The sequence below is a fragment of the Amphibalanus amphitrite genome, unplaced genomic scaffold (genome assembly GCF_019059575.1).
Source record: "Amphibalanus amphitrite isolate SeventyFive unplaced genomic scaffold, NRLGWU_Aamphi_draft 000930F_arrow, whole genome shotgun sequence".
In the NCBI taxonomy this organism is placed as follows: Eukaryota; Metazoa; Arthropoda; class Thecostraca; order Balanomorpha; family Balanidae; genus Amphibalanus; species Amphibalanus amphitrite.
Window position 1 is genome coordinate 134,129 of NW_024882424.1, and position 15,067 is coordinate 149,195.

The 15,067-nt window shown below is 51.6% G+C and overlaps 1 protein-coding gene across 1 annotated transcript in view; it reads left to right on the forward strand.

Annotated features, from left to right (window-relative positions):
- Positions 1-15,067, forward strand: part of LOC122368180 (protein MTSS 2-like) — an 82,595-nt gene that overhangs the window by 58,479 nt on the left and 9,049 nt on the right. The window contains exons 7-8 of the mRNA XM_043341881.1: positions 3,760-3,899; positions 13,122-13,217. Of these exons, the coding sequence (XP_043197816.1) occupies positions 3,760-3,899; positions 13,122-13,217 (236 nt within the window). The remainder of the gene's footprint in view (positions 1-3,759; positions 3,900-13,121; positions 13,218-15,067) is intronic.

Below are 15,067 nucleotides of genomic sequence, written 5' to 3' on the forward strand. Positions count from 1 at the left end.
GGAATGACGGATAAAAATGAGGCCTCTATCTCTCTTGCCTCTCTCTTTCTCTCCTCTCTTGCTCTTCGTTGCTACAATTCTGATCGGTCACGAGCAGTTCAGATGTTGTCGGAAGTCGTCCCTTGTCGTCCATTTACCGCCGATCACGCCGCACACGGCCGTGACTCACGGCTGCAGCAGAGAAGCCGTCACGTAGACCGAGCTGCACGGCACTTACAGCAGCTCTCGTGACTCGTGACAGTGTAATCACGGCGCGTACATCACGGGACGTGCGTCACGGACCATCACGACACGTCATGACCTGTCACGAAGTTCGTGTGGGATCGGATGGGCCGTACAGCGGTTTTCGTGAGGGATCTACACTGACCTAATGACGTCGTCTGGTGAGCTTGCAGCGCAGGCTTCCCCGCAGCGTCTGGTTCCTAGATAAGCGGCTTTGTCGAGCTCTGATTGGAATCAAAGTTTGGATTAATCAGAGGCCCGTCATTTTGCAGTGACGGCTCAACTCCAAAGCATTATTTGCGTGTCCCCGAATGTGGGGCATTGATTAGTGCCTGCGATCGCGGTTCGGCAATTATACTGTCCCGGCCGCCATTGCCGCTGTTTTAGCGCTGCCATTTACGAGCTAATAACAGGCAACGTCGCCGTTAGCAAACTTCCAGATAATCTTATTTGAAGTCTGCAATGCTACAGAGCCTCGCATTATTTCTAGGGCTACACGGTTATCACTGATCAGGTGTCCTGAAGTCTTTCTTCTGTCACTGATGATCGCTCACGTTCTTTCGACGCGATGACCTGAGGCGACCCGCGTCGTTTCTTCCCTGACTGGACCACTAGATCGTACCCTGCCGAGGACTGATGAAAGCCTCCGCAGTCCACTCTCCTACCCAGCGCTAGATGCCCTCATCATAGTCTCCAGTCTCAGTCTCCGTCGTGGTCGCTGCGGCCACAGCTCGGTGGCCCAGTTTCCGAGCGATTGGCCAAAATTGGACAGGAAGTGCAGCCGCCGCGCCGGCGGCGACCGTGCGGCGGCGATGGGTGGCGCCGTGGGGCGGGCAACGGTCGACTGTAGGGCGACGGCCGACGCACCAACTGGCAGTGACGGCGACGGCGGCGTGGAAGCGATTGCGGCAGAAGGTGGGGGTGGTAGGGTGCAGGGGACGGCCCATGCTGGACGGCGACCAATTTACGGGTTGAGCGATAGACGGGAAGGGTGATGGATACCGAACGGCAGGTGGTGGTGAATGGTCGGAGGGGTGGCGGCGGCGACTAGATAACGACCTGCCCCAGTACTCTGCGGTGTAGGCTTCGAGCGAAGCTGATGAGTCCCTCGGGGCTACTTCGACTGAAGCGGACAGTAGAGATTTCGCGTCTGGCTGAAAACACGCCTGAAAACTGTGGCGTGCTGCGAATCATCCAATGATAAGCCAGGAATTGACGATGCCGCGCCAAATACACAAGGTTGTAGCTCTGCCCGGGGTATTCTTGGCGTGGATAGCTCCACATCGGTTTTAAATTTGATTTGGATTTACCACGTGAGCTTTTAGCGGTTTTATCATAAATTAATTGTGAAAGCATACAGCACAACTGATTGTGATGGCTGCTTGCGTAATGCGTGCGATATTATTCCACACCGTAAGCTCAGCGCGTGTGAGCGGCAGGAGGCGAACGACCTCCCATCTCCACCCGACTCCCGGCGGTGCCGCAGAAGCCGTGTCGCACGCCACGGGCCGCCGCCTCTCCCAGCCGCGCCGAGACGCCTCCAGTGCCAAAACAAGCGGCGTCACTTCCGTCATCGCTCGCGAAATGGTCTCCGTCGTGGAGGTATGGGAGATGTCTGGAAACGTGTCGCTGAGAGTCCCCAAACGGGATGTCCGCTCTATTCAGTTTGAGTGGTTAGGGATGAATGATAAGGAAATATTATTTGAGACGCTTTTGTCGGATGTATGCATGCGTTTGATCGAGACAGACATCGTCCATTCAGTTGATAGATTCATAGGTCTACTGTAATCTCAAAGTCAAGGTGATCTCAAAGGATGACATTCTAAGCTCACTTCCGCTGTGTCAGCGGGGGTGCTCGTCGTGCTCAAACCGTCGCCAGGGCGCGGCTGGCCACTGTCCTCTGGTGACCACCGTCTGTCGGGACAACTGACCGGTCTGGGAGCGGTGGGAGACAGATTCCCACGGCTGCTGGGCGCGGCCACTGCCACGGCGGCGGCGCTGCCTCGGCTCTCCGCGGCCGTCCGCGCTCCGGTCACGGCTGTGGTCCGGTACGGTCACGGTTGGCCACCCTGTCCGTGGCGAGTGTATGGGCGCGCTGCTCCCTCCGCGGCGAGTGTATGGGTGCGTGCCTGTTTCCACCGCCCGGCTGTGAGAGGCGAACCGGACGGAGACCGGAACTAACGCGTCTGCCGCTCGATGTGGTCAGACTGCGCGGACGGCGCAGCGAACGGCCGGAAAACCGAGTCGGGCTGGAACGGACTGCGGGTTGCGAAATGGTCGGGCGAATTCGGTATGGTGTGCTGCTCTGGGAGGACTGGTGGTGATGTTTCCTGTTGAATTTATGTAGAGAGTTGTGTTGATGGAATGTGGAATTTTGGCAGCGTTGCTGAGTGTAGTATCATGTTGCCCGTCAATGTAGAGAGAAGCAAACAGTCTGGGTAAACCGAGTGCCGTTTTTGGCTTTACTGGCCTGTTTTGCCCGCGGTGTTTGCTTTAGTTGGACCGAGAACTGCACACCGCCCATTCGGTGCACTAATTAACACGGTGTAGGTATTAACTTGTGCAACATGTGGAACAACACGTTCTGGGAGCTCGCTCACCCGGCGCTAACGGCCGTGAGCTCAGTCACAAGGCCGGCAGCGCCGCCGTGCAGCTCAGCTCATTACCTCTGTACGGTCGTAGTGCCACTACTCCAGCCGCCGGCAGCTCCGCCCGGGGCGCCCACCGTGGGCCTCTCCCACCGCGCCGCTCCGAGCTGGGCTGACCGCCGGCTCCTACCGTTACGTTGACCCAGAACGGGCCGCTTTGATGGCCGCCGCGCCAGTTTCGCCCACCGTGCGCCGCTGTTTGGCGCTGTGGTCGCCGGCGGCGCCAGTGCAGATTTAATTGTCCCCAGTTTCATGGATCGACGCGCTGTCCGTAACCACTCGGAGGCGTATAAGTGTCGTGGATGCTAATGAGGCTCAGTCATCTCTCCTCTGAATGACACCATTTTCTGAGGATTAGTCTTGTGTGACATTATCTCAGCTCCATGAAACTACAACTAAAGCGATGGGGTTAGTAGAAACTTACATGTTATCTGTGACATCAGAGAAAGCTATGTTATAACAGAAAGTTTCCGAGTGAGCGCTCTAACGAGCGGCCGTGACTGACCGTGCCCCGTTTCGGCACAGACAGACGGGCCATCAGATTCTGGGACTAGGTATATCGTATATCTATCCCTTATCAGAATACAAACGTCCGGCCATCTGACCCTATCTGACCTCTGCTTCTTTGTGTCACAACAAAAACGCGGTGAGATTTTTGAGGTGCTGCGGCTTGTATTGGCCATCTGGGTTTCTTTCCTTTGTTGATTTTAGATGCTGAGGAAACAAAATCTATATGAACTTTCCCTGTCGGCTGCAAAGGAACAATTTTATCAACAGTAGTCCGCTTGCACCGCATTTTGTCCTGCGGCTCTCACTGAAACTCGGATACAAACGACACCAGACATAACCCAACTTTGCCTGACCTGACCTCTCACCGTCTGTGTTTCAGAGTACAAACGACAGCGATCCGACCTGAAGAAGCGTTCGACTGAGGCACTGCGGCTGTACAAGAAGACGAGGAAGAGCCGCTCGCAGGACGGCCAGAAGATGCTGGACGCCTGCCTGACCGACATCCAGGAGAGATACCAGGTCAGCGGCAGATAGGGAACGGGGCGCGAGAGAGGAGAGGGGTCAGGGAGGGGATATCATGTATATTTTTGCTTTTTGGTTGTGCTTGTTTGGTGATGTTGATAGGATTGGAACGAAGTACATCCAGAAAAAAATGCAACAAGAACAAATTTTAAGTAAATGGACAGTGAAGCAGCTCGCGCGTGATAAAGCATTGCAAACTTCTTAGCATCCTTAGTGGCTCTGCTTTTATCGCTTCATGATAAGCAATGTTAACGCATATACGACGCCAGCACAGTTCTTACAACGCTCTTATCTTGGAACTAGAGATACCTGGGCGTCAATGAATGTAGATACACGTGCGTGGCGCTGTCAGGTCGCTTGTCACACCCGATGTTTGTCATTTGTTCCGGTATCTAATGACAGAGGTCTGACACTTTGACTTGGCGGCGCTCGGATCCTGGCGACATGACATCCTGACTCGTCTGACACGACCTGGAACAATGGTCAGTGTGATATGACCCTTAGCATGGGAGACGTGATCCCTGACACGTGTAGTGCGACTGCTGGCTAGCTTGATAAGATCACCTGGCTCGTTGACCGCGGTCATCATTGAGGACGAGCTCATGATTGCTTGGTTGTCGTCTGCCTGACGGCCAGACCTGCCCCCATGTGGGGCGCGTGCCAACGGGGATAGCTTGTCTGGTTGTGGCGCTCTCGGGGGCTCTCGGCGTCGTAGGATCGGGCTAGACAATCAGATGTATGAAATAAGAGCTTCAGGTGCCAGGCCAACACTTCAAGCAAAGGTTCGAAGCCGGCGAATCTTCCTGGGTGGGCACTAAATTAGTCCTTCAGTGTTAAAGTTAGATTCAATGTCGGTCCTTTTTTTAAATACCTATTCACCTCCAGACAGTATTCTTCTGCCTCTGCTAAAAGCCTAGTTAAGTTGAATGGAGACTGACACTTATGGACCAGGCGACGTGAATTAGGCAGGCAGCGCACCATGCGTTATGAAGTGCCAAGTGCTTACGTGACCATACTAAGAATGTGCGCTGGGGGGCGTAATAGCTTAGCCCACGAAAGCGAACTGAGGTCCTTATTAATGTCGCTGTCGCTTTCTCTCTCGTCTTTCATCTGAACGACTTCATCTGTACGCAGAGATCGTCCTTTCTGGAGTGATGTTTTTGATGTTGTAGGCCATAAAAGGAGCGGCTAGTCTTAATTCTGGGTCTCGTTAAGTCGATACATTTGGGCACTGCTGCGAGTGCAATTTCATTACCTCGAGCCACGGAACTGATGCAATGATTTGTGCCGTACTCCTGCTCTGTTTTCTCGTACTCCACACCAGCCCTAATTTATATTCATCCATTTGACCTTCGTCGGTGCAATGAATCCTGCAATGGACGTCGCATCACTCATCCAGCTAGTTGGGGCTGCGTTTCATTGAAATTCACTGTCTGGCCGTCACGCGTCTAGGTGGCTCAACAATCCGCGATGACGTGCAGTGGTCCTGAAGTGATATTAATTGACGTGCCCTGCTCGACCGAAATAGAGCTTTGGTCCCTCCACCCACGTCGCATTTGGTCATTACCACTTGAAGCACTCACGATCGTGGTTTAGTTTGGTTCATTAACGACAGCAGTCATTTTTCATAGAAGCTGAGTGGCTGAAACGCGCTGATCCCGGCTGTCAGCTCTGCTAACGGTCATGACAAGGCAACGCCCTGCGTAAATCGACCTCGGAACGCGAGGCGAGGTCGTTTCTGACTGTATCGCGGGACGCAGACTGGCCGCGCGACGCCCACATAACAGGTCTGGGGCCATTGTCCGAGCATGGAGGATGGTCGATGTGCGTGAATCCACGGCTCTATAGGGAGAGAGAGAGAGCTGGCCTCAGAGCTTCCGGAGCAAGATGGTCTCGTAGTTATGGAGTGGGGAAGAGCGATTCTACATCTGCGTGGGAGATAGACGGTCCTTCACGTCTCGAAGGGAGAAGGAATCTCTCAGTTATCGAAGAAGGAGTGATGGAGAGCAAACAGGGCATAGGTCCACAGCTTTGGGAATGGAGAGGCGCCTCCCCATAGCCCTGGGAGACACCTCCTAGTCCCTCCATAGCTCCGGGACATAGAGACGTCCCCACAGCCGTGGGAGGGGGGAGACCTCCCCACGGCTCTGGCAGAGACCTGCCCACAGCCCTGGGACTCGGTCTGCGCCGCCGCACCTCCCGTCAGCACTGGGAGGGACTGCTTTGCTGCCTCTCCCGTCAGCGCTGTGCCGTGTTGCCACTAATGAGACGTCCCACGGGAGCCGGATCGATCCGGCCGAGACGCCGCTCCTTTTACCAGAGCCGGAGAGTATCGCCGTCGGTGCAGATTCAGGGGATACGCGCTCCCCAGGTGGCCAGTGTTAGAGGCGCCAAATGGGCTGCGAACGAGCACAGCAGAGTATCGGAGAGAGAGAATCGCGCTTCGATGTACGTAGGCGGCTTTTGTCTAAAGTGACTGAGTGTATTTGTTGTTTAAAGCGCGCTTTATAGCTGACAGTGTGAATCAAAAGGGACAACTTTTGCTTGTCTGTGGTCGATATTTCTCAGCGAAGTAGGCAGCACATATTTATCGCAGTTTTCTCGAATCATGGTCTCTTCTTGGTATTATTTAGCAAGGTTCTCTGAGTTTTGAGGCTCGTCATCGTCTAGGGACATTGCCTCGTCTGCGAAGGTCCCTGTATGCTCCCCTCTCCAGAGCTTATTGCAGAGCTGATGTGACCTTTACCCGCGGCGCCCGTCGCCGGGTGCCGCGCCGCTCTCCAAACAAGCCCATATCTCTCAGCGCGCGCCTGTTCTGAGCCGGCTGCTGTGCTCCGGTGATCATTAGATGCAGGAACGATGCCGCTCTCCACTGCCTGCAGAGTGCAGACCGGGACAGACGCGGGGACCGGTGCAGTGAGCAGGGCGGTATAGCGCTCAGAGCCACAGCTCGCCTTATGTCTAAGGGCGGGAGTGTGGTTTTATCTACGGCTAGGAATTCCGCAGGGTCCTCAAATATGTTTTACATATTAAATTCAAGAACATTGCATGTAATAAGCACAACAGCGCGTGTTTTCTTCTCACATTACGGTAACGGTTGTTTACTAAGTGTTCTGTTGTGTAAGGGGTGGGACTAAATGCTTACTTCGAAATCTAAGCTGCGTTGCGGCATTGGCGGTTATGTGCGGCGTGTATGCCGCATGATTAGTAAGCGGCGACCACTAAATTAAAGACTCAAACGCTCCGACCGGTTCTCAATGAATAACACTGCATACCAAAAATGTCAACCGCTCTCGTCATAAGATATTTAGCTTAAAATAACTAGGTTATCTACATCATCATTTTGAACCAAATTAAAGGAAGGGTGCCACCTTCCGAAATTTTTGTTCTATGAATCTATTTTACTTATTTGAATTTTTAGACGTGGTTAGCGCGTCCACAATATACAAAAAACCGAAACATTGCATTTAATACATTGGCCAAAAAAAAAAAGATCGTTGTTTATATCACCACTACAACTCAAGGTCGTTTGATGTGGCAGCTAGGACGGCTGGCATATCCTGTTGTCATGGCAACATATCATTCTGCCATTTGCATTGATGGCGCAACTGAGACAAAAAGATGAACAAATAAAAAGGAAGAAGATAACATGATTTGAACTAAAGGTTTCATCAAAAGAACATCAGAAAGAACATCAGAAAAGAACATCAAATAAGTCGAGTAAAGGTTTTTCCTTTACAATGCTTAAGAGATCTATGGAACCCTTCACCCTTCATGCAACTTACTAGAAAAACTTCCCAATTAAAATTTTAAAACTTAAGTGTATACCATAAAGAAAAAATATACCCTTTCAAAATGATAAAACATGCTTCAAAAGTATAACTTTTATACATACCTTTGCTGATTTCATGTTTTATAAAATACCCTTAACACGACGAGGAAATAGTGCTGAAGATTTTTGCCTGCCCGAATGCTGGCAGCAAAACTCGCAAATGATAACTTCACGTGCGGATTCAATGCTGACCGTCTCGAGCATAGGTAAGTGAAGCCGGTTTTTAGGTTCATGTGAGGCTAATCTTGTAAAAACTGCGTTGTGTCCAAAAGGTGGCACCCTTCCTTTAATACTTTCAACTTAACTCACTCATTCCTTCCTTTGTTGGCTCAAAACAGTCTTTCGATTGTCTGGAAATCGTATGCTAAATCCCGTACCTGTATGCGACTGGTGCATATAAAGGCCGATAAAAGAATTTGAATAGGCTCTGGCATGCGATTTCCTGGCTACCCAAAAAAGTCTGTTTCAGTCTTGCTATCAAAACATGACCTCGCCCGCACAGGGGGGGGGGGGTGATGCAACCCCCCTAAGGTTTTTCGCGAATAACTCGCTTAAAAAGCGGCTGATCGCGACGAAACTTTCAGTACCCTCGCATTGATCAATTTAACACCCACCCTGAAAATTTCATGACCCTGACCCAAATGACCTTTGACCTGTGACCTACTTTTCGAGACCATGTTTGGCCGGAACCGCGATTCAGCGTATGTCGGCTCGCATTAGCAGCGCGTTTGCAGTCTTTTCGTGGTTTCAAGCGTTCAAACATGTGATATGATGTTGCCCCCATGCATTAGGGTGGGTGTCAAGGTCACCTGAAGGTCAGGTCAGGTCATTGACCTTTGGTGACCTCGGTTCACTTTTTCGAGTTTGACATGTTTCTAGGCCAGTTTTTTTTTCGAGCTGAATTCGAATTAAGCAACCACATGAACGTTTACAAAGTAGTTTTGGTGCCTTCGTAACATGTTACGAGGCTGTCAGAGGCGGTTGACACCTACTACAAATACCTGGCAGGACCTCTACTGGTTGACCTGACCTGACCTAACCCGACCTGGCCTAAATGAATAAAGACATCATCTGTGATCAAAATTAGCATGATATTCGTGATCAGCACCCCGAAAAACCCCATAGCAGCCACACTACGACGTTCTAACAGGTCCCAATTTTCCCGCCTTTTGGGTCATTGACCTGACCTGGAAGGTCAACCGATGACCTAGGACCTTAAAATTGGGTATCATCGGCTTTCTCTCGTCACGGGCAACGCGCTCGTTTTTTCCGCGAAGCTCTAGCTTGATCAGGAGCGAAACGGCAAGGGCTTATACCTTATACGTTCGCGGCTGAGTATTAATTTGGTTCAAAACAATGATGTACTCGTAGATAAGTTAGTTATTTAAATCTAAATATCCTATGACGAGAGCGATGGACATTTTTGGTATGCAGTGTTATCCATTGAAAACAGGTCAAAGCTATTGAGTTTTTAATTTAGTGGTCGCCGCTTACTAATCATGCGGCATACACGCCGCACATAACCGCCAATGCCGCAACGCAGCTTAGATTTCGAAGTAAGCATTTAGTCTCACCCTTGTGTAAGTTCCTAAAGTGGTGGTCTGTTTAAAATAATGAAAATTGTTTATGGCTTATGTAACAAGGAACAAGATGTTTGTGTTTTATACACACGACCAAAATAAACACAGGAGAGCTGGATTTTCGTAATAGAGCCATCACTCCCTTGAACTGTTGGCTCTAAACGTAATTAACCAAATCCCCTGGGATGCTGTTCAGCGAAATTATCTACCAATCTCGGCTATTTCGGTCGACGATTTCATATATCCTACAATCCGCTCGTGCGCCATACACTCTGAATTGACCCGTTTCGCCACGTCAGTTTAATTCTGTGACAGACTTAATGAAATCCTCCCCCTCAAACCTGTTGGCTGATTAGTCCCGCAGGGCTCAATCTGCTGTGTTTGGTATTCGCGCTCAACATTCAGCTAGCCCAGCTGTGCCCAGCGCGGCGGCGATGGCCAACATTGATAAATGACGCTCTGCCGACAAATGAATCATCCCGGCCCGCCCGCTCCAAACTCTGCCGCTGTCGGTGCCGCTGCCGCTGCTGTCGATGCTGCTGCTGCTGCTGTCGCTGACGCCGCCGCCCTTTATTTACCGCTGCCCAGTGCAGTGCTGCAGGAAGCCTAGTCCCTCCCGTTCCGATCGCTCCGGCTGCGTTCACGCACAGATCAGCGACCTTGGCGATGTTTTGCCGCCCAATGATATACGGACCGAAAATAGCCGTCCGGGCGGCGTCCGGACGCTAATCGAACCCGCCGCTGTGTGTTGACCCGCGGAGTGCGACCAGCGGCACCCGCGGGTGCAGCGACATCACCAGTCTCCGCGGGGTGCGGCCGGCTGTAAACTGCAGCGGACGGTTAAATAAACCTGTGCGTGCGGGCGGGCCGCAGCAGTTTGGTGGGATTGGGGTCCGAGGTTTACCGCTGAGCTGACGTCGGGTGACACTGGATGACACTGGATGTCGCCGAGATGACGCTGGATGACGTCGGGGTTGCGCCAGGTCGGCGATGGTGACACGGGAGAGGGTTTTACGACTATTCTCCTCCGATGTGACTGTCACCATCGATAACAGTAGCCGAGTTTGGATGACCGTCCGACCGGGCTGACGCCGCACAGTGGGCCGATATGCCATTCTAGCGCGACAGGGCCTGAATCTTCGAACGGAACCCTTGGTTTTTCGCGAGTAATTCGCGTAAAAAGCGACCGATCGCAACGAAACTTTCAGTACCATCGCGATAACTACTTTTACAGCTAGCCTGAAAATTTCATGGCCCTGACCTTAATGATCTTTGACCTGTGACCTTCTTTCGAGACCATGTTTGGCCGGAATCGCGATTCAGCGTATGTCGGCTCGCATTAGCCGCGGGTTTGCAGTCTTTTCTTGGTTTAAGGCGTTCAAACATGGGATATTATGTTGCTCCCATGCATTAGGGTGGGTGTCAAGGTCACCAGAAGGTCAGGTAAGGTCATTGACCTTTGATGACCTTGGTTCACTTTTTTCGAGTTTTACATGTTTCTAGGCTAGTTTTTGGAGCTGAATTCGAATCTAGCAACCATTTGAGCATTTACTATGTAGCTTTGGTGCCTTCGTAACATGTTACAAAGCTGTCAGAGGCGGTTGCCACCTACTGCAAATACCCGGCAAAACCCTTACTGGTTGACCTGACCTGACCTGGCCCGACCTGGCCTAAATGTATGAAGACATCATCTATGATCGTAAATAACATTATATTCGTGATCAGCACCCAAAAAAAAAAAAAAAACAGCAGCCACCCTTTACGACGTTCTAACAGGTCCCGATTTTCCCGACTTTTGGGTCATTGACCTGACCTGGAAGGTCAACCAATGACCTAGGACCTTACAATTGGGTATCAACAGCTTCCTCTTGTCACGGGCAACACGCTCGTCTTTTCCGCGAAGCTCTAGCTCGATCAGGGGCGAAACGGCGGGGGGGTCCAACGGACCCCTTCTATACGTTCGCGGCTGGAAAAACACCACTAGGGGCGAGGGTTAAGCCAAATCTGAGGGCTTATTTCAGAAAGACCGCTAAAAGAGCAATTGAATGCACTTTTCCGCGACGATGTAGCTCTATTGGTCCCCGAAGTTAGGGCCGGTTTTCGAGAAATGTTGATATACGCAACATTTTACCTTTGATGACCTCTGGTGACGTGACCTTTGACCTGACTTAGAAATGACTAATTACTTCATTTGGAATTTTGGGCGTTCTTTCGAATGCCACTTACTACGTGTCGCTATGTGGCCCAAGAGCCGAGTTAGAAGGGGAGTGTTCAATCAACACCTCCCGGCCCGGCGCGTTTGACGCCGAGCACCGGTCCGGCGCAGGTTGATGTTTGGCTGCTACATCCAAAGTCGCAAAAAGTCGCAAAAAATGACTGTTGGATCTTGTAGTGCAATGAATCATTGACATGTAGCGAGATTTTCGAAGCGGTACTCTGCGGCACTTTTTTTAAAAGTCTATTTGTGTGTGACATCAATCATGTGAAATTCTATTTTCGTCTTTAAATCTTTGCGGTGCCAATACATCATAACCAAGTAAGAGTTCGCCATTTTCATGTGGTTATGTGTGTTCTGCAAACCCGGAGCTATCGTTTGATGTATATAAATGTGGAATTCCTCCTCAAATTGTGATTGTTTTCGTGGATCAAAGATACGTTGTTGAAGAGTGCGGGGGGACGAGTTCGGTCCAAACGATTCCGAAGCTCGTGTTTAAGCTGAGTTTTCGCCATGAAATAGCAATTGTGTTGGAAAACAAAGACCACAGCAATGTAGTATGATCATTTTTGAACAAATTGGTATAGGTTTCATTGCACATCCACAAAGTTCGATTTTTTTACCCATGTCGTGCTAGACCTGGCGATCGGCCCAGTGTGCGCCGGTTTGGAAAGCCGTCTCCGAGAGAGATAGGCGGCGGGATCGGACGGATTCGTCGGATCAGACGACTTTGGCTGAGTTGGGGTGTCACACACGGCGGATTTGCACGTATTTCGGTGAGCTGAATGGGAGAAGTGAGAGCGAAAGCTGCGTGTGCGAGCGGTGAGCAGTGAGCACCCCGGCGCGGCTCGGCTCGGCAGCAGACGTGGAGACCGTGTCAGACACTGAGCGCGTCTGTTCTCCGGCCCGTCATAAGGTGAATGGTGTCACCGGGCGGCCGCTGCCGCTGGAATACTAATCAGCGGGTTACTCAATTCGGTGACGGGGGGGGGGGGGGGCTGCGTGAGGAGAGCTTCTAGTGGATGTGCTGTAATCCGAGAGAGGAGAGCTATGTAGACGTGATGTCTTCTTGCCGCTTTTTGTGCAGCTGGTTACCCTAGATGGATGGCCAATGACTGAGACATTACGTGGCATGATTTGTCTGTCACTGCGGGAATTGGCCGTCTTTTTTGTGGGTACAGGGCTCATTTCTCTGAGTATGCCTTCTTTCCCAATGCCTATTGCTCTTGTTTTTGTGTCTGAGGGCGTAGGCACGTAACCATTCACCTTTTGTTCTCACTAGAGAAAAACTATCCCATGCAATCCCCACATATTGCGGGATATGGGCGTAATGTCTTTCCGCTACCATAGGGACTACTCAATGGTTATACTCATTGCTATGACTCGTCCTCCCTCCTACAGATATTGGAGACCCCTTGATGTTCCATTTCATATTCTGACGCCATGTCCGCCCTGACGCTTATACTGCCCTCTCTCCTACAGCGCCTGGAGGACTCTGAGGAGTCTGTCCTCCCTCTCTGTAACTGACAGTGTGTCCTCCTGTAACTGACAGTGTGTCCTCCCTGTAACTAACTCCCTCCTCTTTTTTACAGCGTCTGGAGGACTCTGAGCGCTCTTCCCTCTCGGCCGCGATGGTGGAGGAACGCAGCCGGTACTGCCGCTTCGTCTCCTGCCTCCAGCCCGTCGTGGTGAGTTCAGAGTTGAAGATTACGTCGGGGAAGACTGGTAGGTTAGATGCAGTGCTAGGAGGGACTACGTTACACAACGCAGGGACCCCTTTTACCCAAATTCTTTGAGCTGATGTGAGTTGTGAGGCCTGCCGGGGGACTTCTGTGAGTTCTGTAGCGCAAGCTTTCTTACATCGGGCATCAAGAAACTTTAGGGAGTTTGGATCATTAAACGAGCGACCAGCTACTCAGTAGCCTCTTGTAGACCAACGACGGATTGACCCGACCCGACGGCGACCCCTCCTCGACAGTGACGTCGCCACATAGGTACTCAGCCACCGTCCTCCTCCATCGACCCGCAGTCACGTGACGCCGCCCGCGGCGGCCGTCCGTCAATACGGTGCGGTCACGTGACCTCAGTCGGCCCGGCCCCACCTGGTTTCGTCGCCAGTCACCTGACGTGTCGGGTGCGACGGGGACGGAGGGGGGGGGGGGGGTCTGTAACGGCGGCTCGGCACGACCCCGGCGCCGGACTGGCGGGCGCAGTGACCACGTGGTGTAGGGGCGTCCTGTGGTGACAATCCAGTTTGTCGTTCAAGCAGGTGCAGAGGTGAAAATCAAGGGGAAACGCCATTCGGACAGCTCACCTGTTTAGAGCCATAGATAGTGGGGAATGACAAGACCTTTGAAGACGTCATAGGCCCGGTGAAAATCACAGCGTCAAATAAATGCCTACTTGTGACTGACAATTGAGCTACAGGTGCGATCTGCAGACCATGTCGACCATGATCGCTTCACACCCAAATCGCTCTTGATGACATCGACATGCTTCATGGTATCATCCGTTCATCTGGGCTGTCATAAGTGCTGTTTATTATCCGGATTTTTGTGTCTATCTGATCCGTATTCCGCCTGCGTACAGCGCTAGGTACTAACCCGGTAGCTGTCTTATCCAACCCACCCGTCGCACCCGACCCAGCCGACTCCAACCAAGCCAACCTTAATTGACCCAACCCACTCCTGCCGGTCAGTCCGGCCTATACAGCCCACCTGACCAGCCCAGCCCACCTAACCTGATCCGGCCGTCCATTCTGGCTCCCAGAATACTGAGCCACATCGACCGACATTCTGGATAATGGAGAGCTCTGAATGGCCACTGGCCGTCCGTCTGTCGCTACTCGGGGGCCTGTCCATGGCGGGCGGGTAGTGGTAGCTATAAGAGAGTAGGTACTTACTCGATTGACAGGTCTATGATGTTTCGAGTATGTGTGATATGGAATAATATATGGCGGATATGTTGAAAGCGAAGGGGTAGGAAGGGATTAGCGACAGTAATGCCAATGTGTGCGTTGGTGTGGGCTCAGATGATCAGAGAAGCTTCGACCAGAGAATGTGTTTTTTTTTTCCTCGAAAGACGGCTGATGGATGTCGATGGATGGAATTTAATCGATAAGACCTCTGGGCTGGTCTGGAGCCTCTATGTGATTAGCTGAGCTGGGCTGGGAGTGAATCGTGACCTTTTATTGAGACAAAGATTAGGTCGGCTAAACTAAGAATTCAATTAGTAGTTCGGGCTCAATGGCATGATCCATTTACGACTTATGTTCCTATATATTCGAATTTATTCGTTTCTCTACCGATATTATTCCATCAGTGATTGAATTTAGCCAAAAACGGAGATCAGAGTCCGGCTGGTAAGGAATTTAACCATGCCATCATGTGCGCTCCGAGAGCTGGGGCAGAATCTGGGAGTGATCATCTGCGCGTCTCGAGTGTGCCGTAAATTTTCAATCTGCCGCAGTTACTCTCAGGCCCCGGGGAGCCCATCGGACCGAGTCGAGGGCTCTCAGCCGGACCCTCGGCGCCGAGCG